This window comes from Acanthaster planci, linkage group LG13 (genome assembly GCF_054643075.1).
Source record: "Acanthaster planci isolate LZ-2023a linkage group LG13, COTS_SCS, whole genome shotgun sequence".
Taxonomy (NCBI): domain Eukaryota; kingdom Metazoa; phylum Echinodermata; class Asteroidea; order Valvatida; family Acanthasteridae; genus Acanthaster; species Acanthaster planci.
The window spans coordinates 11,862,445-11,885,700 of NC_141789.1; the positions used below are offsets into that span (position 1 = coordinate 11,862,445).

Below are 23,256 nucleotides of genomic sequence, written 5' to 3' on the forward strand. Positions count from 1 at the left end.
CAATCTTTGCGCAGTAAAAGTGAAATCTGTTGTAGCATTCTGTGTAGCCTGTTTTATTTCAAAATTTCCCATAAAAACAAACTTTAAAAACTTTCTTTTTGTTGTCCCAAAGTTTTGTCGTATTCGACGGTGTCACACTGAGTGTATCAGCCAAGCACATCGTACGGCGTGTCAGAATTCTTGCATGCTTGTCAGGCACATGCCACAGCTGTGATTGGTATTTAGGGTTGTCAGGGAGGACTTAATGGATTAGTGTGTCGATAACAAGTCATTGTTTTTAGAATCTGCATTATTGTACCCTACAAAAGAACATTCATTTGGATTTCCACACACCTCACTTACTGGGTTAAAATTAGAATGTGAATCAAAGTTCCATTCATCCCCCTGCAGATGATGACAGAGGAGAAACGATGGAAGGAGCTCGAGCAACGGAAAGAGCGACAAGCCGCTCTGCAGTCCAAGGGGATTATGACTGACGTGGCCGGCCAGAAACTGAACTCATTCAGCCGGAGCAGACAGCTTGCTGCTACCGCTGCTCTGTCATAAAAAAAAATGAATCCTGCTTGTGAATTTCAATGCTCTACTGCAATCTTCTTGTGACTCCGTCCATGATATGACGAACCACTGATAGTGGTCTTACCATCTTCCAAATCTATCTTGAGAAATAAAGGGTCCAAATCCCTAACTGGCTTCTGAGGGATTTTCAAATCTTCCTTAATCTTCCAGCATCTTCCATTGTGTGGAAACCCAATGTCACATTCTTTGTACTCAATATTTCAATGGGTATCAAGCCTTGTGGAGGGTCACAGTAGCTGGGCTGCCCGTCTCCTTTCATCCTCTTTTACAAATCCTGGTGGTTATGGTAAAGGAAATGCTGTTGAAACATGAAGCGGTGCTCCTCGTTTAGAAATTAGTGCCTGTTCAATTCTGAATCATGCACTGTTGCCTAGAAATGCCAGGAATTTTGGTGTATAAAAGCCAGTCAGTGCATTTGCCCGCCTCATTGAGCACAGCCTGGTCCAGTCATGACCGTGATAAAAATGGAGCACATTTCTTTAGAGACCAAGCCGTGTCCCCTTATAACTTCATGAATGACAAAGGAGTTGTTCTGACTTTCAAGAAACTGTCCTCAGTTGGGAGAATGTCGTCCACAATGAGTTTGAAGTGCCCCCTCACTGGCACAGAAGAGAGGGGCTGTTGGAAAGTTTTCTAATGGAGCATGTGCATTTTCACTTAAAACGAGCGAGAGCGCATATTCAAACAGAAAATTAGTCATCTATGCCCAATGTAGCCTTGGTCAAGGCATTCGTAATTCGGCGCAGCGTGCACCTGCCGCTCGAAATTTCTTAGACCGCGTGAGGTCGCTCTTCGCCTCGATTTCGAGCGGCAGGTGCATGCTGCCGTGCGCTGTGCTGCGACGAATGACGAACGCCTTGACCAAGGCTATGCTCAATGTGTCTTGTGGTAAATGTGCAGGACCATGTGCAAGGAGTGAATTTCCACCAAGGAATATCATCGTCGTGTAAAACATTCCCTTTCTTGTTTTTGCTTGTACATGTAGTTGAATTGCAAAAGTTCTCTCTTAAATTAGTTCCTGGCAGATTCACAATTGCAGTGAATACTGAGAGTGCTTCACCATAATTGCTGCCCTGTTTCCAAAAACAGAGCCTGCTGTCGACTTGCGTTTGGGTATTCACCACTCATTGGCAACTGTTGCAGCATTTGTGGCCCCAGTTTCTAACCCTGCCTGTCCTGACACATTCTTGTCAAGTTACTTCAACAAAGGGATGCAATAATAGCAAAATGTCTTGCTCAAGAACACACAAAACACTCTACCTGTAAATCTGTTCCCATGGGAGGGCCCAGTTATGCAGTTCAGCCATTAGCCAATACAAGATGTAACTGCCTTATCCTTCAATGGTGCAGTTCAACCATATTTCCTTGATTGTAGGCGAGTTGGTAAGAGGCGAGTCGGTCAGGGGGCGAGTTGGAAAGGGGCGAGTCGGTCAGGGGGTGAGTTGACCTGACACCATTTCCTTTACCCCAGTGCATTTTAAAGTAAAGGCCTGCATTGATCAGTTTGTGCATTTTACAAACGAATAATAACAGGTCTGTGCTGGCTCTACTTCCTTGTATAAAACAGATTTTTAAATTCTTATTCAGTGTACTACATCTTTTCTTAAATTAAAAGGGTCTAAGTTACTACATGTATTTGTCAAATTGTATAAAGAGTACACTATTGTTTTTACTTGATTTGTTTTATACAAAGTATCATAGTTGAATTAAGTTCATTGTTTATTAAAGGAAAGTGTAAAGTGAAAAAAACATAAAGTCCAGGGCTCATTCGTTCGAAATGTTTTGTACCCCTACGAAGGGGTGTTTTCCAAACACAAGTTGGTCGCCTGGTAAAACCAGCCTGCCGTTTTCAAAGAGGTTCTCGCTGCCTCTAGATTTAGCACTCCAAAGCTCAAGGGCAAGTTGTTCATGAGTGACATTTGCAAAAGACCCCTATTTGCCTTATAATTCTTGGAAGTCCAAACTATGTTCCTGAATATAAAATAGTGTTCTTTTTCCTTGCGGTATGAACTAAAAAATGGGGCACGGCAGTTCAAGGTAGCTACACGTGACGAATATCCATCATGTCCATTCAGAGCCTCCGTACTGTACTATGTCCCGCGTACATAAGAGAAACTTCTCCTTCGGATTACGCCATGGGAAATAAACGTTAAAACATTTAATTCCTTTATCTGTTTTCACGAAAACCTTTTGATGCAATTCATTTGTGCCACCTTTCGTGCTCTCGGCGTGCCCAGCTTTTGCAGGTCTCCGGTGCATGTTTGTAACAAAGCCATGTCGGCGAGATGGAACTCCGACATGACAGCTTTCCGCGAGGAGTTCTCCCGTGCGAAACGGGTGCTGGTGCTGACAGGCGCCGGCGTCAGCGCAGAGAGCGGGGTACCCACCTTCCGAGGGGCCGGTGGTTACTGGAGACGTTGGCAAGCTCAGGTGAATGTATTTCCGCAGTTGTAGTGCTTTGGGATGGGGAATAATATCCTCTCTGTTTTGTTCACCCTTGTTGTTGTTTTGTTTTAATGGCGCTTTCAGCAACTCAGGCTATTTGCGCCAATAACTACGTTTATTCATACACTTTATTAATCAGCATCGATCACATTACGGAGTTAGGACGAAGGTCCAGTTTTAGAGGCAGGAGGAAACTGGAGTACCCGGAGAAAACCTGCGAGAGCGAGTATGGACTGGAAACCAAATACACTTAAAGCTTGGGCCAAGCCAGGACTCGAACCCGGGCCTCATTGGTGCAAAGCAAGGAAAGAACCGCTACGCTAACCCGCTCCCCCCTTTGTTCACCCTTGAAAATTGAGGTCTTTCTTATACTGTTGTCCGAGGCTATGGCGGTGAAGAAATTGTGGTGGAGGTGAAGGGGGGGGATCTAGATTGCATGTGGTTTATATTTTCGGAATCTGGAAAATAAAAATTCGTACTATCACCCATCACCTTATGTAGGTTCTAGGCCCCAAATACAATGCAATTTCCAATTTATTTTCCATTTATTGTAGGAAAATTTCATTTCCATTGCAAGTTTTTAAAATTAAATTTCCCATTTGTTTTGTCACGGAGGTAGTGTGTGGGGGGGGGGGGGTTAAGGGAAAGCATTCAAGTGCTATACCAAGTACTAGGCCGACTACTAGGTAGGCCTATCATGGTACTATGGAGCCAATAGGAGGCATGTAGCTAAGGAGTATATGTAGGGCTCTACTTACTGATCTGTCCCTCTCCTAGCTTGTTTAAGTTAAGGATAATGAGGGGTTCAACCCATCACTGCCAGGATTTAATTTAGAGACATTTTGACCTACATGTACACTTCAACAGAGCACACGTTGCTTTCATTGTAGTCTACACGTACATGTATGTATGGTGGATATTGTAATTTTTTTCTTCAGGATCTAGCTACTCCCGAAGCCTTTGAAGCCGATCCATCACTTGTGTGGGAGTTCTATCACTACAGAAGGGAAGTGATGGCCACCAAAGAGCCCAACAAGGCACACCTGGTGGGTTTTTGCATCACTGCTGTTGTCTTTTGTCACTTAGTGCTGAATCCTAGATCCGTTGAAGGTTGGATTGATAAAGATATTTATAGCCTGTCAAGCTCATACAACAATCTGTATCGAAAATGGCGACTAAACCTACAATTGGTCTACTTAAACAGATCATCTATTATTATTATTATTTTTAATATTTTTTTATTAAAAAAAATGGGGGGGGGGTGATAATCCCAGTGCTCTGAAATGTTTAAGTCTTATCTATTGGAAGGTAACAGTGGTTACACTGTACTTATCTCACTGTTTCACCTTCTTTGTATCGTTTTTAAAAATCTGTGCATGCCCATTGAAGGTAATGAATGTTTTGTGGACGAATAGAACTGTTTTCCACTGCAAATAATACATTTTTTCATATTTTATGAACTCTCGTGGGCTCCTTTTGTGTATTGATGCCTTAGGCTATTGCGGAATGTGAGAAGCGTTTAGCCAGCCAAGGACGCATTGTAACAGTTGTCACACAAAACATAGATGAGCTCCATCGACGGGCAGGGACGACCAACCTCATTGAGATGCATGGTAACGTATATTGAATAGGCCATAATGAACGAGTTTTACCAGTGGATTTACTGATACATGTAGCTTAGCCAAAAGGTTAAGTGACTGGTTTATGAATGGGGCCCCAACTTTCTACCAAACATAGAATTCTGTGCTCACAGTCTTACAGCGTAAGGAAAGACATCTCATGTTCATCCGGCATTGAAACTGCTATGCACAGTTTCATACAGGACTGTTTCTCAGAAAATGAAAAGTCATTCAGAATGAGCCATTTTTACAACTGAAACACGCTCTCTTAATGTTGGCCCTCATAGAATTTGTTAGAATCTGTTGGGCCATTTTGAAGGATATTGGAGGATTCAGCCCAGAGACTATTGATGGTTCTTGGAAGTGCCGTTTGGGTTCCTGCCCAGTCACAGATTACGGACAACTATTGACAATGTCTTAACCATGCAGGAACCTTGTTTAAGACGCGGTGTGTGAGGTGTGGCACAGTGAAAGAAGATAGGAACAGTCCCATAGTACCAGCATTAGGAGGCAGAGGGTAAGTCTCAATAAGGCTCCTGACACATTCTTAGCCTCTAGCAGATACATTCACTTTAGTGTCATCAATTTTAATTTTTGCCGCGGAGTTCGACATCTTAACCTAGGTTAATGAGGGCAAGGTCATGAATATAGATTTAAAGTCACATGATCATATTTTGGTTATTTTGCCTCATGTTAGCATATTACAAATCAGTAACTGAGTGCATGAAAGACATGAAGAGTTGATTTTGTTGAGTTAATTATGTTGTTTATGACTATTTAATTTTTTTTCTGGTGTGTTACCCAGGGATTAATTAGGGTCCTGTTTCAAAACGAATGACTGTGGAAAGTCCTGAGGCCTGTCTTGAAATTGTAGCATGGTTTTCATGCATGTTGATCACGCAGTTAAGACAGCAAGTGACTTCTCCTGACATTTGGTTTCACTCTGTGATTCAGGGCCCCAGATCCAGATGCTGAAGATGCCAGAATTCCAGAGAAGGATCTTCCAAGGTGAGCCTTATCTCCTTGTGCATTCGCTTGCTTTGCTTTGATCCTCCAAATTGTAACATTGCAAGAAATCAAGGGCACATCCTATCCAGCCCTCTGTTCAGTAACAGTGGCTGGGCTCTACATTCCTCAGTCCTTCAGTATCTTCCAAAGTCTCCTGAGGGATTTGTAAGGATCTGATTGGCTTGGGGTAACAGGCACAGAGGTGGATTGAAAGCCATTTTTTTTGGGGGGGGAGCTGAATAAAAGGGGGGGAGCTGTAACATTTTTAAATTTTTTAACCTTTTCATGACCTCGGGGTGGGGTGAAGCTACGTTTTGAGGTTTTTTCATGTTTGGGGAAGAAAGGGAAATGAAACAGACCCCTCCAAAAATGCACCTCCCCCCATCACTTTTCTAACTTGTTTTGTTTGCTCCTTTATTGGGGTGTGTGGCTCCAGGTGGGACACCCCCTCACCCCCATTCACCAGTGAACAGGCAGTGGAATTCAGTCTTCTGTGAAAAAAAAACATTATATGCAACATTGACGGGTGCTGCTCTAGAAAGTCCATTTACGTACGTCTAAATCGGACTACTATCTTTTTTCAATCCAACAGGTGCAAGGAGCAAGGGTGCGACTCCCTGCTACGGCCACATGTTGTGTGGTTTGGGGAGGGGCTGGATCCGGACGTGCTGTACGCCATTGATGTCGAATGTGAAAGCTGTGACTTGTGTCTAGTGGTAAGACCAAGATTCCAGAGTGCACCTTTTTTGGCTGATTTATTAAAGCCAAAATTAGCTGAGTGGGACCTTTCAAAGGAAGAACACGGTGCATGGCAGGGTGGTTGGTAACCTGTTTTGGCTGAGCTGAAATATTTTCTTCAAGAGGCTGATATCTTGGTGTTCCATTTGACGAGTGGTTAGGGCTGTTCTTAAATACAACTGATCGGGACTTGTGTCTTGTCAGTCACAAGTCACAAAACCTTAGCATTAAGCAGTATGCGAGAATGCAACTGGGACTTCAGAAAAATTGAGAACATTCCTAACTGTGCAAGATTTTCTACAGTGTTTTTCAATTTGTGATGGCATACATGAGCACAATGTGAGGAATTCAGCTGAGCTGAAGAAAAATTGCCCGCAGTGTCATGTTAAGCGACCTCCAAATGGTCTGGCACGTGACCCCTCATATTCCTCCATACCCCCACTCAGATTGGCACGTCGTCCGTAGTGTACCCTGCCGCCATGTATGCCCCGATGATTGCAAACCGGGGAGTCACGGTTGCCGAATTCAACACGGAAGAGACGCCTGCCACCAGCTCACTCAAGTAAGCAAACTTTTGCTGATCTGAAATTGATGTGTTGCAGTTCATCTTCCAGACATTGAACACAAAATCAGTTGATAAAAGCGTTGAGTGGTTGAACAAATTTCCTGACATTGCAAGACAAAGGATCAACAGTGTGACATTGTTTGAATTCTACGCACTGCACTGCTTTTGTCACTGCAGTCTGCTCTGATGACATAAATGAGGTTGTCATCAAAGTTACAGCTCTTCAGAACTTGCCGCAAACCTTCATGTTCAACCTGATCCAAAGCTTTTTTGAAGTCGATAAGAGTTATGGTGGAGGTCATGCTCATGTTGGAGGTGTTTTTTGGGTCAACAGTTGAATATTCAAGATCTATTTAGTCCTACGTCTCTTCAGTCCAAATCCTGCTGGTTCTTCTGTAAGAATTTTTGTGTCTTTCCCTCGAGTCTTTTCAGGGGAACCAGCAGCATGGCCATAAAATGGCGTCATCCTGAGCTGGATGGTCAGTTTGTTCCGAGCCTGTGTGACACAGTACTGGCATTGTTTTCAGGTCAGTACTTTTATGCTCATTGAGGATTGTTGTCACTAATATTTGAGTTTGATATCCTTTGACAGGTACCACTTTCACGGCCCAGCGGGGCAGACTGTCACAGAGGCGCTGACGAGGCATCCAAGTGAGCCTCCGGAATGACGTAGATTCTGAGAAGTAATTCCAAAGTGTACTGCACGTTTGTGAATACTCAAGATTTAATGATATTATGGCATTCTCTTCACTTCTCAGATTGTAAGAAATCAAAGGGGCAGAAGAAAAGAAAATCTGACCATACTGCTTTTCGGGGGGGGGGTTGAAATCTAAGGATTGGCACAAAAATCCTTCACTAATTACAAGTCAGGATTTTTGAAACTGCAGGAAAGTCAGGAAGTGTACATAGCGTTAATATGCTCATATTTGTTGTGGAAGGAAGAATGAAAAAATTGCCTGTCTGCTCCAGGAAACCTTTTTTCAGTGACAATTGCTACCGTCATTGAACAAGATCTCAATTTTTTTTCAAATAAGCATTACAAATAAATGTCCGTGTGGAGAATCACAGGGAATAGCCCATGTGGATGAATGGCAAATTGCCGCTGGCATGCCAGAGGTATGTTGGCTGTGCAAAAGGTGGAACGCTGGAGGAACAGTGCCAATTAAATTGACGGAATTGTCACTGTTTTGGATACCATTCAATAGAGGAAAGACGATGGCCTTATACTGTGTAAAGGCAGGTAGAAACTCACGTATTTCTGTTCAGGTTGATTTTGCATGACCCCTCTCAAAGATTTGCAGCACCTCCCCCATTTTTCTCCCTCTCAAGGCTTGCTGTTTATAATACAAGATGCATTTTTATTGTGAACAGTGTTCATGATATCTGATCACAGAGTTTCAAATTTGTTCCAAAAAATGTGATAAATAAACATGTTACTATAGAGCCAAATTATATTTGTCAATACATTTATTTCTAATTTCTTCTTTTACTTTTAAGCCTCTTTACAATAAAGTTACTTGGCCAACTAGAGGATTGGAGTGGTGTTTTAAAATCACTGAGCTTTTTTTTTAAACCTAAAAGTTGTACTGAAAATGGCTTTAATAAGAATACATTTCAAAACTGAATAAAAAGCTCTTTCAAAACTACAATCGTGACATTTCTTGGAAAGTGGATCATTTTGTAAAAAAAGTACTAGATTTGAGTTTCAACTCAAGGGTCATGTACAAGGTTTTGCCAACAAACTACCCGACTCTGTCAATGCTACATCCTTAGCAAGTCCTTGTTGGGCAATTTAATATCTTAAAATTGACAACTTCATGCACACACAAATATCACCTATGTACTCTGCGTCACATGACAAGTACTTATTCAAATAACGCTGACAATTCTTGGAAGGACGGCATCTCCTTTTGATTTACCTCATGCTCCAACGCATCTATTGCACTCGTGCCCCAAACCACAAACACAGTTACAGGTAAGGTTTGCATGCATGGAAATTAGGGGTTGAAAGGCTTAAATACTAACGTAACGATGGAAATTCAGCCTGAGAAATAGCCACTACTCTGTCATTCTAATATCAGTACTTTTTCAGCCAAAAGTTCAACCACAGTACTTGTAAAAACTGAAATCAGTCAGAAAAGTTGATGTATGTAGAGAATCATACACTATCTGCCTTGGTTTCTATGTCTTTAAATTGGCCCTGTGTAATAATTTACATTGCTTGAATTTACATGACGGTGCACTCTGAGTGACAAAAGTGAAGCACCCAGTGAAGGGTGCATGCATGTAAGGGTGTGCGACTTACGACCGAGTTTCATTGTCCTTACAATATTGCATCTGGCAGCACAGATCACTCGCGATAAAATCTCACATAAAGATTAGTTACCCTAAAATAAGCTCTGATGCCGCAGATATGACCTACCCGTGTCTGTGCACCCCTAGTTATGTGTAAACTTAAGTTTGACGCAATAGTTGAGGTCATCACTATCAAAATACATTAATCAGCCAGTCTTGGACCCAGGAGTATTGACGTATCTGGACCAACTTTATCCATGTGCTCAACAGTGAAATTTGCTACGCAAATAAAATATTTCCTTTGCCTAAAACAGATTACTGGCCAAAAAGTCATTCGGTGTACATCACTTGTTGCTAGTTCTCAGTGGGCATTTGCAGTTTCATCAATTTGCGTCCCGTCTGACCAACAAATAACTACCCTGACGGGGCAGGGGTCAAAGACTATGCCACAACAGGGCACTGTCTGTCATCATCATCGGCAACACTACAACACTATGCACAGTGGTATTTACGTAGAAAGCCTTCAAAACACTGGTAAATAGCCAACATAATGAGAAAACAGAGCTACCGACCAGATCCCCATGATGGTGGTAACTGTCAATTGGAAAGGTGATGACCATTATGCTGCCTGAAGAAGAATTCACGGTTTATTTCACCTGAAAAAAAAAAAGCCTCTCTGTCTAGTGTGCAGTGTCTAGTTGCTAACTAAACACTTGCCCACTGGAACGGTGGCCAACCCTGGGAAATCACGTGGTCACGCGGTAACTTCAGATCTTCTGATCAGACCCTCTTCCTCCAATCAGTGAAGAGAGCTATCTCCTGTACGGGACGGTGTTACTGCAAGGCCGGAAGGGCATGGAGGATATGGGCTGCGTCTGGGCCAGGCGTTTCTTCTCCTTAGCCTTACGCTCCTCAATCGTCCTCTCCCACTGCTGGTAAGCCTTGACGCTCCCCACCTCCTTGTTGGCCTTGGCTTGCTCCTCTTCACGCCGCTTCTCCTCCTCGGCAGTCTTCTTGTCCTTGCGCTCCTTGAGGATGCGATCGTCCTTGGTACTTTTCCTGTGTACATCACAGAGAAATGATGCGTCAGGCACTGTGCTGTGGATGTGAAATGCCCTGCATCAAGTACATCAACCATGTCGTAGTCTGAGATGTCAGTGATTCCAGCTATCAGTCACATTTGTCATCAACAGCAAGTATTTACAAACATTAACCATAATCCTGAGCAATTGGTGGAAAATAAGTGTTTAGCACTGAATTAGGGTAGTAAGAACCTTCAAAATATGCACTTTGCTGGAACGTTGGCTACTCTTTCAAATTTACTAGTTGAAACCCTGCTTTGAACTGACGATGAGACTTAACCTAAACCCCGAAGAGCGTTGTAAATGACACAGAACCTTGGTTATGCCCGGTTGGGGATGGAGAATAACCTGGAAATTTACCAAGATTTGTAAGCGGACTGGGCACTCCTGGCCTTGAATTCCTTCTCCTCCTCGACGCTGTGCATCCTCTCACGCTCGCTGCGGGTTTTCTCCCTGTGTTTCTCCTTGAGCTGGTCATCCTTGTCTGACTTCCAAGCCTCAAATGCCTGTGGGTTACAGGGGTATACACTTCTTGTCACTATGGGTGTGAGTTTTCAGCATTTGGGTATCATAGAGAAGCAAGCTAGGGAAGGAATTCAATGAGTGTGCAATTGGGGAAGTCTGAAAACTTCAACACAAAGAAGATTTTGTGCTGCACAGTGTTTTTCACTTCGTAATGTTATACATATGGGAAGCCCCCCCAAAAAAAATTGATAAAAAGCAAAACAAAAACCCAAACCAAAAGCTAATCAGTTGATCTAATGAGCAGTTGAATGGCTGAATCAAGTATGTATCAAGGAAGGTGGGATTTGACCAGGCGACAGAAGTGAAGTATGATGGGCGAGTTTTTGTCCTTCTCCCACTGCGTTTGAACCTTTGAAAAGAGCTGAAGAGGGACCAGTCTGTGGAACTCGTTACACTTGCTGGTGTGCATTTGTTTGTATCACTCAGTAATCTTAACTGGCACAGATTCTTTTGAAGTTTACCACAGGGTTTTGAAGAATTTTTGCAGGACCGAAGACAGTAAAGCTCAGCTACTCTGACTTTTCAACAGAGCTTGCTGGCCCTCAACAGTGAAAGTGCCAAGGACCTGGTACTGGTTTCCTCCACAGTGGTGGATTTTAGGGGATCCAGGAAGGCTCACAGCATACATGTCTTCAAAGTTAGAGTTAATATTTTAAGAGTCCTTGCATATCAGGGAAAATAACGGAACGCTGAAATGACGAACAATGACAGCGGTGTTGTTCTGTACTTTGTAACTGACAGACAATTCTACCTGAAGCCTAGTACCAAATGTAACCCAACCTGACAAAATGAGACAAAAGTCGCCAGAGCAACATTTTGAGAGAAAGGCCTTTATTAAAGAGAAAGAACGGAATCGTGCACTGTGCAAATCAATAGGAACCCTGAACCTGTTCAACCCCCAAGCGGCCACCTGAACAAAGAACTCAATTTACTCTTTCTTATAAGGTATTAAGACTCATTTTGTGGGATCTGGTCACAAATGTCTAATACAATGGCACTTTAAAACAGTTTCCACAAGTACATACAAGAGGGCCAATCTCATGAATGCAGGAATGCTGAGCAGAGAAAAAAACTAGTTCAATAAACACAGGTTACCAGCTAAAGTGGCATGCAAAGTAAACTGCTTGTGAATGGTTCCCCACTGATTTTTGCTTAGTAGGTAAATATGAATGGAGTAAGTCTATGTACTGATGACGCCGCGCTTTCTTTACATGTGCACTCTCTCCTGTGAAGCCAGCGCGAGGCCGACGGTCCGTCAAACACCACAGGAAAACACAGGCATAAACAGAGTGTTGTGTCATCAGTACAGAGGTCTACTGGCACCAGAGGATGCCAGGCAGTCACTCGCCTTCTTGGCAGTAATCGTCTTCATCATCTTGTCTTCCTTTGCTTCTTTCTCCTTCCTCTTCTTCTGTGCCTCCTCCCGGGCCTTCTTCTTCAGGCCCTCTTTCTTGTTCTCCTTCCAGGCATTGAAGGAGGCAGCGGACTCTGCCCGCTTCTCGAGAGTCTCCTGCAGTAAACAGGGAATGATAGCCCTTTGAAAGTTTCATGCAACTTGAGGATCGGGTCATGAGGAGATCTCTGTGGGATTCCCTTTTAATTCCTGATTGGGTATTAACGAAGTGAATGCTTTCCTGAAAAATTGTCACTGCTTAACATTATCATAGAAGTTGTTTGAAAATTAAAAGATGAAAAGAAAAGAATCTGCAATTTCTCAGTATTTGGAAACCTCCCAAATAGCAAATCATCAAAAGGTGTTGCCACTGAAAATCTTAGTCTCCAGCACAAACACTAGTCATGATGAAGAAAATCCTCCACCACGCTGTCATTCCTCCAAATCTCTCTGCATCTCACCTGCTCCTTCTTCTTTTTTTCTTCCTTCTCCCGTCTCCTCTTCTCCCGGGCCTGCTTCTCGGCCGCCTGCTGCTTCTGGGCCCTCCACTCCTCGTAGATGGCCTGCCGGATGCTGGCCGAGTCCTCTACATTCATGCTGCTATTCAGGCTGGAGTTCAGAGAGCCTCGGCTCCCCACCGCACTGCCTCCCTCAGTAGATGTGGGTTGTCTTGCCGTGGGCTTGGCGATGGTTATCCTAGCAAAGATTAACAGTAGTCAGAGAGGAAGTTATCTTCAGCAGTGAATGAGAGACAACGTACAGAGAATACGCCACCACCACACTATTTTCACTGTCCATACTCACACCAAGTCAAGTTTTTATGTTTCAAATTTTCCAAACCAGAACCAATTTCAACACAGGCTACTGAACTGAGGATTTTTTGTGAAGGGGTCTTTAGACTACCACACATTTTTTACTTCTCTGGTTAACATGGCCAACAACTCCTTTTCCACATGAGGTTAAAAAGTTGCAGACATCCAACAGAATTTTTGATGGCGTCGTAAGAATGGAATAACAATGAATTAATAAACCGGATGTGCCTTTTCAATCCTCATGCAGCATTCTTCTGTCCTCGCTGACAGAACCTATGCTTCTAATTACAAATATTTAGATCTGGAATAAAATGAAATGTGTTACTTGGGGTAATCGATAGAATATTAGAAATAATAGTTATTAGCTTGAGGCTCACCCAGTTTTCTGCTTTCCACTGTCGTCTTCACCAGCACTCTGGTAGCCCTCCTGTCAGTAAATTCCGATAAAAGTCAACTGGGAAATTCTCTTTAAAAAATCCCCAGAAATGTCAGCAGTCACTTGGTGCTGACAATCAGCGGCATAAATCAGTGTTGGAAATGGGAGGAGGGGGATGGGGAAAGGTGGGGGGGCATTGACTTGCCCAGCCATGGAAATTTGAAAATAAAGATGTACGTCTATAATGTGTATCAAGTTCATGCATAATCTTACATCAGAATGGCATACACAGGGCTGTTTAAAATTGCTTTCCCATATTAGTGATATTGCAAGCATTGCTGTCGCTGGAATATCCAGAATATTCGTTGCAAGCCACTTCAATTTTTTAGTTTATCACAAAAGGGGGGGGGGAATGATTCGATAGCCCATTCCCCCCCAACAATGAAGGCGGGCATATATATACCCCCATGCCCCCTCCCCCCGGATTTACGCCCATGATAACAATACTGCTGATGAATTTTCCTCGTTTGATTGGAAGAGGTTAACAAAGAGAAGTTGAAGACATGTTACATGTATGCTGTGGTATGCATCCCAAGGCCTGTGGCTGATGGGGCCTAATTTTAAGAAAATTCTTGTTGCCTAATGTAGGGTTGCTTGTAATACTGGTCCATTTCAAGTAGCATATCCAGGTGGTTTGTGGGAAATGTATGATGCCAGTGCAATCTGTGACATCTTCAACATAAAACTAATCCGCAAAGCATTTTGAATGGCATTTAGTTTCAAGTATTTCTACATGAAACAATTTAAAATAGCACATGTAAATCACCTTAGGCCTCCTTCCTGTGATAACAGGTGGTTTCCTCTTGGATTTGCTTTTCCTGAAGACTTCTTCATCATCAGAGTCGGTGTCATCATCCTTGCTATCCTCTAAGAAATTCTTGGCCGATTTTTTCTTCTTCTTGCTCTTGGGTCTCTGCTGACCTTCGAGGGCATCCAGCAGAGATGTCTTTCTGGCTGCATCACCGACACTCTTGTCATTGTCACTGTCGCCAGAGCCGGAATCCAGAAAATCATCCACTTTGAAGCCCTGCTTCTTAGGTTCTGGCTTAGCCATTGACGGTTTTGCCTCGGCCTTAACTGAGGCCCCTCTGGGCTTGGGTGAGGGAATGGCAGCCTTGGATCCCTTTGGAGATGGTGATCTGGACCTGCCCTTTGATTTCACCTTGATGTCAGCATTGTCGTCCGATGAGTCTAGCAGGCCTTTTTGATTTACACTCTTTCTCCCTCCGATATCCTTCAAGTCCTTTGGTGATGGCGATCTGGACTTCTTGCCCAACCTCCCTCCCGTTTCTTCATCTGATATTGAATCCAACAGCCCTTTTCGTACTGAAGATTTCCTACTGCCCTCCAGACCCTCCCTTGTGGGTGAGGGTGACTTCCTTCTCCTATTTACTCTACCCAATTGTTCATCATCATCGCTCCCATCTGAATCTAGGATTCCCTTCTTTCGTCTTGAGTTTTCTGCACGTTCAGGAGAACCATCCCTTGCTTTGAGCCTGGGCTTTGGTTCTGGAGATCCACTTCTCGATTTTGGTTTTTTGGACATCCCAAGCAGATCATCGAGGACAGAGTCTGGTTCGACCTTTTTCTTTTCTTCCTTTCCTTTCTTGCTGCTGCTCCCATTCAGTAGATCGTCCAAAACTGAGGGGGATCTACTCCGTCCTTTAGGTTCAGGAGAAGCACTGCGCGATTTGGGCTTCTCCCCATGTCCCAGCAGGTCATCCAGCACTGATCCCCTTCTGGTTTTCGAATCAGGGGACTTGGCACCGCTGGAGCTCTTTTTGCGGCTGCCTACCGGCGAACCTTCACCACCAGCTGTGGATGTTCTTGACCTCTGCCTTGGCTCCGGGGTTTGATGCTGACTTTTAGACTCTGGTGATTTGCTGCGTGTTCTCGTCTTGGAGCCCTCCCCTAGTAAGTCATCAATGATTGAAGGCGATTTGGTCCTCTGTTGTGGCTCGGGGGATGATGATCTCTCACTGGCTTTACGGCCAGGTTTTGTTCGAGGTGGCTCATCCTCTTCCGAATCCATTCTCCTGGGGGTTGTCTTCAAGGGAGCCAGTCCCCCCTTTTTATCTGACTGCTCGGACTTCAGCCTAGGGGACTCCCTTGGTTTGGGGAGTGGCATTTCCCTGCCTGGGGAAACAATAGAGTCGTTGGTGTTCCTTCGTGAGCGAGGCTTCGGAAGGGGAGTACTTCCTTTGTCATCCTGTTGTCTGTTGGGTGAGGAGGAAAGTCTCCTCCAGGGAGCATCCTCAGCTTTGTCGATGGACTTGGTCCTGGCCCGGGGTAGAGGCGATGGAAGGCCCCTGGGTGAGGGGAGGCCCCTCGGCGAGGGAGATGGGGAAGATCTGTCAGATGGCTGACGCGGACTTGCATGTGGGGGAGCCCAAGGTTTGGAAGATCCAGCATGGGATGACAAGTCTTTTGAGGTTGAAGTAAACTGGGACAAAAAATCTATGTACAAAACCAAAAGTTACAAAAATCACAGAAAAATTGTTGCTTTCCAAGTTGCTCTTCATATTTAAACAAGAATGCAAAGAGATTACACTGATGACTGTGGCTGTGTAGATAATCTATTTATGATTCTTCTTGCTCTAGCTTTGCCAGAGTCATTTTTTGTAAGATCTCAAAATGAAAGAGCCGGACCTCTTTTTTTCTTACCGTCTCCAGCAGCTCCAGTGTCCAGGCTATCAGCGCTGTCACTCTCCTCCGCCGTGTCACTCAGCCCGTGGGTCAGCCCCCGTCTCTTCCTCTCCTTCAGAGTATGGCGCAGCTCCTCCTCAAAGTTCCTAGGCTTTGTTTGGGGATCAGTCCGATCACCTTAATCACAGAAATTGTGTGTTAAAAACTTACACTTCATTCTCAACAATAAGGGGGCCAGATGGAAGTAATCATCATAAACCAAGAAAAACGTTTCTCTGATGACTATACTATGCCCGAACCACAGCAACGAAAAGCCATGAGAGTTTTTAGAGTTTGAGGAAGTATCATCTGTAGTTTAGTGCCTGCTTATGTGACAGGGCTCTTTCGCCTACAATCCCAATAAGTGCTGAATCAGTAATTACACAAAGATTGTGGAAAAGTTTCAGAAACCAACATTTAGGCCTACATGTACATTACCTTTGATTTTTGTGGGCATCTTTTTCAGTTGATCCTTGCTCTGAAATCTGTATTACAATAAATCAATGACGCAGCAGATCAGTTACTATCTCCATAAACTTTCTAAGCAATGCTAGATGGAAATTTATATCCAGCACAATGAGACTCGAGCTGGACCAAGAGAGGGCGCAATTTTCTTAGCAACGGAGGCTCCTTTGGTCAGAACTGAACTTTGCTGGTTCATGAACGACTATGAAACGTATGCGTTACGGTTGAATCATTACCAACAAATACTTCCACCCAATATGGCTCTTTTCAACCGGTGAGGGGGTGCTTCTGCTCGAGGCAGATAGGCTCGTGACTTGAATATGACCATATCATGAGCCTACTGCACTGGATATTTCAAGTTTCAAAAAGTAATGCATGAAATCACTGGCTGCTACTGCTAGATTGAAAAAACACGGCAATAGCCTAATGTCTGTTGACATGTTGCGTGCGACTGCACTGATTGCGGGTTTATGCCATGTAACTGACTACATGTACATGTTGGACAGTTTAACCGTTTACCAACTTAACTCAGGACACCACGAAAACTGAGAAAACTCGACTGGAGGGACAACTCAACCTTTTACAAAGTCGTCCATTTAGACAAGTTGACTTTGACATGGAAACAACTTGACTGTGGGAAATGTCTACCATGTAGGCTATGTGTAGGGTTTCAACAAAGATCACAAATTGATTCTTGGGAGCATTTGTGTGTAGCATGATGTTGCGATTCAACTCGGGACAGCTGCAACGGCAAGTCAGCGTGCAAGGTGGCACGGTGCACCATCCACATTATACAGGCATCCTAGATGCACTCATCATGATCAATTCAAGTCAGCTACTCTGCCGATGTAAACATGTCAGCAGCGCTTTTTTATTTACCCTACTGATATAAAGATCAAACCCGGCCAAAAAATGTTAAGACTGGTTCCAATAAGAATTTGACTACTGAACACTTCACATTCACAAAAGTACCAAAAGATGCCCGAAAAAAAGTACAACTCACTACAAGTCCCAATATTCTGGCTCACCCACATTCACGCACAACCACCTGCCCACACAGCCAAGTCAACTTGTCTCAACAGACATTACTCCAGAAACTGTGGGGTTTGTCGTCTGCCGCATTCCCACATGAGAGTGCAGCGGAAGACGAACCCCACAGTTCTCTAGGGTATCCTTCCATATGCAGCACAGATGGTTAATATGGTCAAGTTGTCCCATCAGCTGATCGGTCAAGTCAAGTAGTCTCAATGGTCAAGTTATCCTAATTAGTCAAACTGACACACGCGTCAGAGGAAGTTGTCCGAGTCCCTCTGTGATTGACTGACAACAGACCATGAAAGAAGGAAAAGCAACGCGCTGATGTTGCAAAATATGATGATTATTCTCACTCAAGCTCTTGCAGACTACAACTGATAAGGGTCCTTCGTGAGAAAGGCAGAAACAGCGCCATCTCTATCCATTCCTCTGTGTTCGTAGGCTACATGGGGACATGCGTAAATGAGTGAGGGTGTTGTTTATTTGGGAACTCATTTCTTGGAAATTGTAAGTTTGTCTTTTTCCGCTCCCCTATTAATATTTCCGATTTCAAAATGTTTAAAATTTTAAGCAAAGCCAGTATTTAATTCATTGAAATAACGCACGAATAAGAACAATGATTTATGACAATCTGAATTTTAAGCTTTTCATTCAAAATCCACATTCATTTTTGTACGAAAAATCAGTTTGACCTCTGCAATGCACACACGTACAAAAACATCTCCAAAATACGACAAAATACCCCTGCTTTAAATCAGTATTCCTTTGCTTTGCAGAGTCTGATTGTCGGTTGGAATCCAAAATTATATAAAAATGTTTATTATTACATCCTCTCCAAGATCACTTTAAAAAGAAAACAGAAAAAACAGGCCTAACTTTAGTTCAAAAAATTACCTTAAGCTACAAAAACACCATAACACAAAACACAAGAGGTGGAACATCCCGAATGGAGCCAAATTATAAAGCAAGTTCTGCACGACGGCCAGACATTACAGCAAAGACCCTCTTGGAACTGCAGCACAACGATTTATATCTGGAATTTCATACAATCATACAATTTAAAGTTACCTTTATTTACTGTGGTAGAAAAATCCAAACGACATGAACGAGGAGCCGCCTCGGGCATCTCGTCTCGGTCTCGCGCATGAGGTTGTTGACGAAAAAATTGTGTACGCTAGTAACAGTAAATTCTTCAGTATCTTCAACACTATTGGTCAGATTGTTTCTGGAAAACAAATGCGCTATGCCAGTAATTTTGGTTGTTTTTTAAATTTATCTATTGAAATGTTGTAAACTGACATAAATTATATGAAAAGTTACATTAATTTTTACTTTATAGCTCACATAAAGGCAAATATGCGAAATAATCTATGCCTCTGGAATATCATAATAGCCAATGAGTATCTGCGTTGTAATTCAATTATTTCAACGAGCTCCAAAATTTAAATAACTTCTCGCATGGATCCAGTGTGTGAACGGACGTGAACGAGCTCCGCGTGCATTTTGTTGCAGGAAACCCTAGTCTAGCTTGACACTTTCCAGAAGGAGTTTTGTCAAATTCCATTGCATCAGTTATTTTGGTTAACTGCATGTACTTGCAACCAAAGTGTGTCGAACACACGGTAGCAAACACGTTTGTTTCAATGGAAGTTTTGAGGAAAAGAAGTCATTATCTTTGTGAGTGCCACAACATCGACAGTGTTCCCGGTAATGGTATTGACAGCTTTATTGCACACCACCAACACAAGGATTTCCACAATAATGTCGACATGATGATGAACCACGACGCTGCCGGCGATCACATCTTCGGACTTGTGCGTGTATTTCAGGCTTTTGAATATTAATATGGATGTTGTGAGGCACGTAGATAAGCCTACCCCTGAACTTATGGGGTTATATGTCCGACCCCACACTACAGTTCTGAGGGTAGCACACGGAGTGTGCCTCATTGAGTAGGTTGATGGTCAGCATGGTCAGTGTAAAACTTGTCATTTATTCTGCCATCAGCCAATGGCCTTTTGTTTACGATTCATGGTAATTGTGAAGGTGAAAGGGGCGAAGGGAAGTAGGCCTAAAGTTGGAAAGTTCATGCAGAATTGCACAGAGAGTTTGGGTGATGGGGCCTAGAGTGCAGATGGGCTGATCGCACCCAATGTGTGGGAAACCAGAAGGCACCTCCAGTAGAACATGGAGGCACATGTACCAGGGTGTTGTGTACTTCCACCGCCCACCATGTTGAGTACAATTTAGTGCAACTGACCAACGTACATGTAAATCGTAAGACAGAAATAGGAGTAGGCCCCTAGGCCATTTTTAGTAGGTCTAGAGAATGCATTTGAAATTTAAGCCCAGCTTAAAATTCCTGTCCAATTTAAGTTTCATTGATGACATCAGTTGAACGAAGGTGACTGGTCCCATTCAAGCTGATATTTGTCCATCAAATGGATTATGTTGGACCTTGCAAGTTACATGCTCCCTTTAAATTAAAAAAAAAATACAATTTAATGTAAAAATAATACAGGTTTCTACCTTTGCAGCTTGTTACCTTTTAAAACGCCAGGCTACATTTGGAGAATGATTTTATAACATGCATTGTGAATGAAAACAATTACATGTAAGTAAATTATGGCATGCCCAAGGTGTTTTTTCAGAGCCCAGAGTTCGCGAAAAAGATTTTGATATTGCTATCTTGTGGAGCTCAGGAACTATAGTTTAAAGTACTTGGGAATCAGCTGTGTGATTTCTTAATATGTCTGTATGTTTGCAGTACACATGTTCATGTATTGTTCTGAACATCATGGCCTTGAAATGTGGTGCTTCTGTTGGTGTCCCAGGTGTCTTAATTCCACTGACGTGGATTAATATTAATTTTTTTCTTTTAACGCATTCCTCTTTTTCTAGCAACAAAAGCGCAAGTGCAACGGAGTGTCTACTTACTCATCACAAGCGGACCATGCAAAAGATCATGGAGCTCTGCCTGACAAACGTTCGCCTCCTTTGGTAGCATCCATGGGGAATGAAACTGTTGCCATGGCAACTGACACTGTTGCTGTATCTTACCGTCCACACATTCCAGGAAATTCTATACACAGTTCTTGTCACACACCGATGGACTGTGGCGGAGATGCCACAAACACTTCAATATCACGGCGTCCTCAGGTATGCATGTCTTTTTGTTGGGGAAAAAAAAAAAAAATTTGGCTTTCCATTTCCCCACCTACCCTATTTTAACCATTTCCTGCCGGGTGCTTTTAAAAATGCAGTGCCTACATACGGGCGATTTTTTAATATCTTCAGTTTTCAAAAATCTTCAAAAATTGTTGTCTTTTTTTCCTGAACGCCTGAACCCCTCGGAGTGTTTGTGTGAGTGGCTCCTATAATTGGACAGACAACATCTATTGATGCCCTTGTAAAAAGAGCCCAGATTGTGTGGTGTTACATAAGTTTCTCTTGTTCCTGAAACTGGCACAGTGCGCTGCTGGCGTCTTTTCAATACGGGCCAGATTGTCGTGCAGTGGTATTGTATCGCTCATCTCATCTCATGCTGGTGCGCTTTTGTCCTTGGTGGTAATCCGCTCACGCTGAATGCCACAAACAGAGGTATAATCTTTCAAGACAATGACAGATTACCTCTGCTATTGACAAATGAAAAAATGTTGGCAATTCGCAGCAGCTCTGTCTTTTGTTCCGAGCACGGTCTTTTGTTACACCCCGGCTATGCGTGCAAACCCAAGGTACCCAAAACGGGCTCCCCGGCAGGATATGGTCAAAAATGTAACCCTAATGTTCTTTGGGGAGAAAAGTTTGAGAAAATGTAAAATCGGAAAAAAAGGAGAAAAGGTGTCTATTGGTATATGAGAGTGAATGCAGTGAAAAAGATTTAACGAATTTAAAATATGCATGCAACTTGTACCCTTTAAAGTGTTTAATTTATTTGAAACAATTTGCCAACTGACCTTTCTTGCGGTTGCTATTTTGATCCAGATATTCCCTAGTTTAAAAAAGTGAAGCAAAAGAAATAGCAATTCTTACCTACCTACCTACCTTTTTTAAGATGTCAAGTAAAGGGAAGCAGAACTATTTGTTTGCTTTATTTTTTTTGTTTGCTGACAAGAAGTTTCTGACACTTCATGTTAGGAATCAGTACTTTAATGCAAGTAAACTGTTTTTTTGGGAATGGCTTCCAAACTTGTCTTGAGCTCTGATTTTTTTAGTGCTATTTTAAATCCGTGAAATGATTTCTTGTGTATCTGAAAGAGAGGTTAAAGAAAGGGCACCATAACAGTGGAACGAACCCCACAGTGGCACACTGACTCAATGCCCCTGAGGGATACTGATGTTTGGAATTCAAAAAGTAGGAATTTTCAGGGTGTAGTTACCTGTTTACTTTAAGAGACATTTGGTTGAAATTTCAACCCAAGAAAGTGATTCTGATACAGCTAGGAGTGAGACAAGGGAAAGTACTCCGCCTGAATACAAGTGGAAGTGTGTGCCCATGTACTTGACTATGTTTATTGCTTAAGAATGAAGAAGGTACTGTGACCGTTAGGTGATTCAAGTTGTGCTTTAATCCATTTTGTTTTACAGAATCAAGTGAGGGGAGTGTGTCAGAGGTGTCTGTCGGGGGAGCCCGTGAGTAACTTATCACTGCCGCCTTTTCTTTCCACAAAAATCTTCGGCCTATTTCAACACTTCTAATTTTTTTTTTTCATTTGACTTAAAGTGTGCCCGTGGAATACAGGCACCTGCTTACAGTCTTCACAATACAGGTACCTGTTTTGTTACATCAACTTCTGTTTTTCCCTTCTTTTCTCAGGGCCACATCACGCACATTCTGAGTTAATTGCAACCAATGACCCTCCGTGCTTCTGTGACACCAAGGAGACAGCAGGCTGTCTGAGCAGTTATCGACATGCGAAGCCTCTTCGGCATTTTTAATTGTACAGATTTCTTTCATGTGTGTGTATTTATTGGTAGGGTTTGTTTCTTTATGTGTGTGGAAATAGATTCCGTGTACGCTGTAGTTGCGTCGTACGTCAAGCATAGTGTGTTGAAATTCTAAAGTTTATTTTGCAAGTTGCATTGAAACCAGTCCACTCTTGATTAACGTAGAACTGGATTAAGTGAAGAGAGTGTAAACAATTTTGTGGTAATGGAAGACCACTATTTACTCAGGTCATGCTTTGATTTTAAAGGTGGGAAAGCTTGTAGAAAAGAGATGTGTGTGGATTATCCAAGTGCATGTACGTGTTTACTGTATATGAATGCAGTTACATAGCGAGTGTGATGTGATAAGATGAACTTCATTTAATGGTTTTATTCTTCTACGAGCAGCAAACTCAGAGGTCTTTAATTTACACAAAAAACAGTGCTTGAAAGTGTTTTAGTCATATTTTACACGCACAACATATCTGCAACATGTTTCAAACCTTACATGTAGATAATCACAAACAGATAAATTCAACTGCATCGTAAAACTCGGAAAAGGAAAGTAAAAAGTATTAAAATATTCAGTGAACAAAAATATGTGTCTTCCTTCTGTCCCTCTGAAGTCCCATATATTTTAATACCGAAGGA

At 42.8% G+C, this 23,256-nt stretch overlaps 4 protein-coding genes across 7 annotated transcripts in view; 3 read left to right on the forward strand and 1 right to left on the reverse strand.

Moving 5' to 3' along the window:
- The window catches only part of cfap99 (cilia and flagella associated protein 99), a 14,587-nt gene extending 12,353 nt beyond the window's left edge, over positions 1–2,234 (forward strand). For both annotated transcript variants that reach the window (XM_022241985.2, XM_087144886.1), the window contains one exon: positions 391–2,234. In XM_022241985.2, the coding sequence (XP_022097677.2) occupies positions 391–546 (156 nt within the window). In that variant the 3' untranslated portion in view covers positions 547–2,234. The remainder of the gene's footprint in view (positions 1–390) is intronic.
- Positions 1,877–8,400, forward strand: sirt5 (sirtuin 5). Of its 2 annotated transcripts, XM_087144887.1 has the most exons (9): positions 1,877–2,013; positions 2,814–3,006; positions 3,960–4,067; positions 4,517–4,634; positions 5,070–5,157; positions 5,595–5,648; positions 6,241–6,364; positions 6,833–6,948; positions 7,544–8,400. In XM_087144887.1, exons 2-9 carry the CDS (start codon positions 2,851–2,853, stop codon positions 7,617–7,619), a joined length of 840 nt encoding a protein of 279 aa, XP_087001013.1. In that variant the 5' UTR covers positions 1,877–2,013; positions 2,814–2,850; the 3' UTR covers positions 7,620–8,400. The 2 variants fall into 2 exon arrangements, with proteins under 2 accessions (XP_087001013.1, XP_022097679.2); XM_022241987.2 differs by lacking the exon at positions 1,877–2,013 and having other exon boundaries at positions 2,441–3,006.
- LOC110983069 (uncharacterized) lies at positions 8,401–18,882 on the reverse strand. The gene is made up of 9 exons (XM_022241984.2): positions 18,748–18,882; positions 16,618–16,664; positions 16,159–16,317; positions 14,261–15,951; positions 13,436–13,485; positions 12,708–12,942; positions 12,202–12,363; positions 10,689–10,834; positions 8,401–10,305 (listed from the first exon to the last, which is right to left on the reverse strand). The coding sequence occupies exons 2-9, from the start codon at positions 16,634–16,636 to the stop codon at positions 10,059–10,061; spliced, it is 2,709 nt and encodes a 902-aa protein (XP_022097676.2). The 5' UTR covers positions 16,637–16,664; positions 18,748–18,882; the 3' UTR covers positions 8,401–10,058.
- Positions 18,883–19,121: 239 nt separating this feature from the next.
- Positions 19,122–23,203, forward strand: LOC110983112 (uncharacterized). Of its 2 annotated transcripts, none has more exons than XM_022242075.2 (4): positions 19,122–19,493; positions 20,581–20,838; positions 22,267–22,311; positions 22,496–23,203. In XM_022242075.2, the coding sequence occupies exons 1-4, from the start codon at positions 19,269–19,271 to the stop codon at positions 22,520–22,522; spliced, it is 555 nt and encodes a 184-aa protein (XP_022097767.1). In that variant the 5' UTR covers positions 19,122–19,268; the 3' UTR covers positions 22,523–23,203. The 2 variants fall into 2 exon arrangements, with proteins under 2 accessions (XP_022097767.1, XP_022097770.1); XM_022242078.2 differs by lacking the exon at positions 19,122–19,493 and adding an exon at positions 19,505–19,651.
- Positions 23,204–23,256: the final 53 nt, after the last annotated feature.

What these genes read in the sequence shown, in the direction of transcription:
- LOC110983069 (XM_022241984.2), bottom strand. An exon ending in CACTGGAGCTGCTGGAGACG is followed by an intron (nt 15,952 to 16,158) that starts GTAAGAAAAAAA and finishes TTTTGTACATAG; the next exon opens with ATTTTTTGTCCCAGTTTACT. An exon ending in AGACGATTACTGCCAAGAAG is followed by an intron (nt 10,835 to 12,201) that starts GCGAGTGACTGC and finishes TGTAACCCACAG; the next exon opens with GCATTTGAGGCTTGGAAGTC.
- sirt5 (XM_022241987.2), top strand. Translation starts at nt 2,770, where the DNA reads ATGCAATTCATTTGTGCCACCTTTCGTGCTCTCGGCGTGCCCAGCTTT. An exon ending in AGCCCAACAAGGCACACCTG is followed by an intron (nt 4,068 to 4,516) that starts GTGGGTTTTTGC and finishes TTGATGCCTTAG; the next exon opens with GCTATTGCGGAATGTGAGAA. An exon ending in GCTGTGACTTGTGTCTAGTG is followed by an intron (nt 6,365 to 6,832) that starts GTAAGACCAAGA and finishes ACCCCCACTCAG; the next exon opens with ATTGGCACGTCGTCCGTAGT.
- LOC110983112 (XM_022242075.2), top strand. Translation starts at nt 19,269, where the DNA reads ATGTACTTGCAACCAAAGTGTGTCGAACACACGGTAGCAAACACGTTT. An exon ending in GCGATCACATCTTCGGACTT is followed by an intron (nt 19,494 to 20,580) that starts GTGCGTGTATTT and finishes CTCTTTTTCTAG; the next exon opens with CAACAAAAGCGCAAGTGCAA. An exon ending in CAATATCACGGCGTCCTCAG is followed by an intron (nt 20,839 to 22,266) that starts GTATGCATGTCT and finishes TTTGTTTTACAG; the next exon opens with AATCAAGTGAGGGGAGTGTG.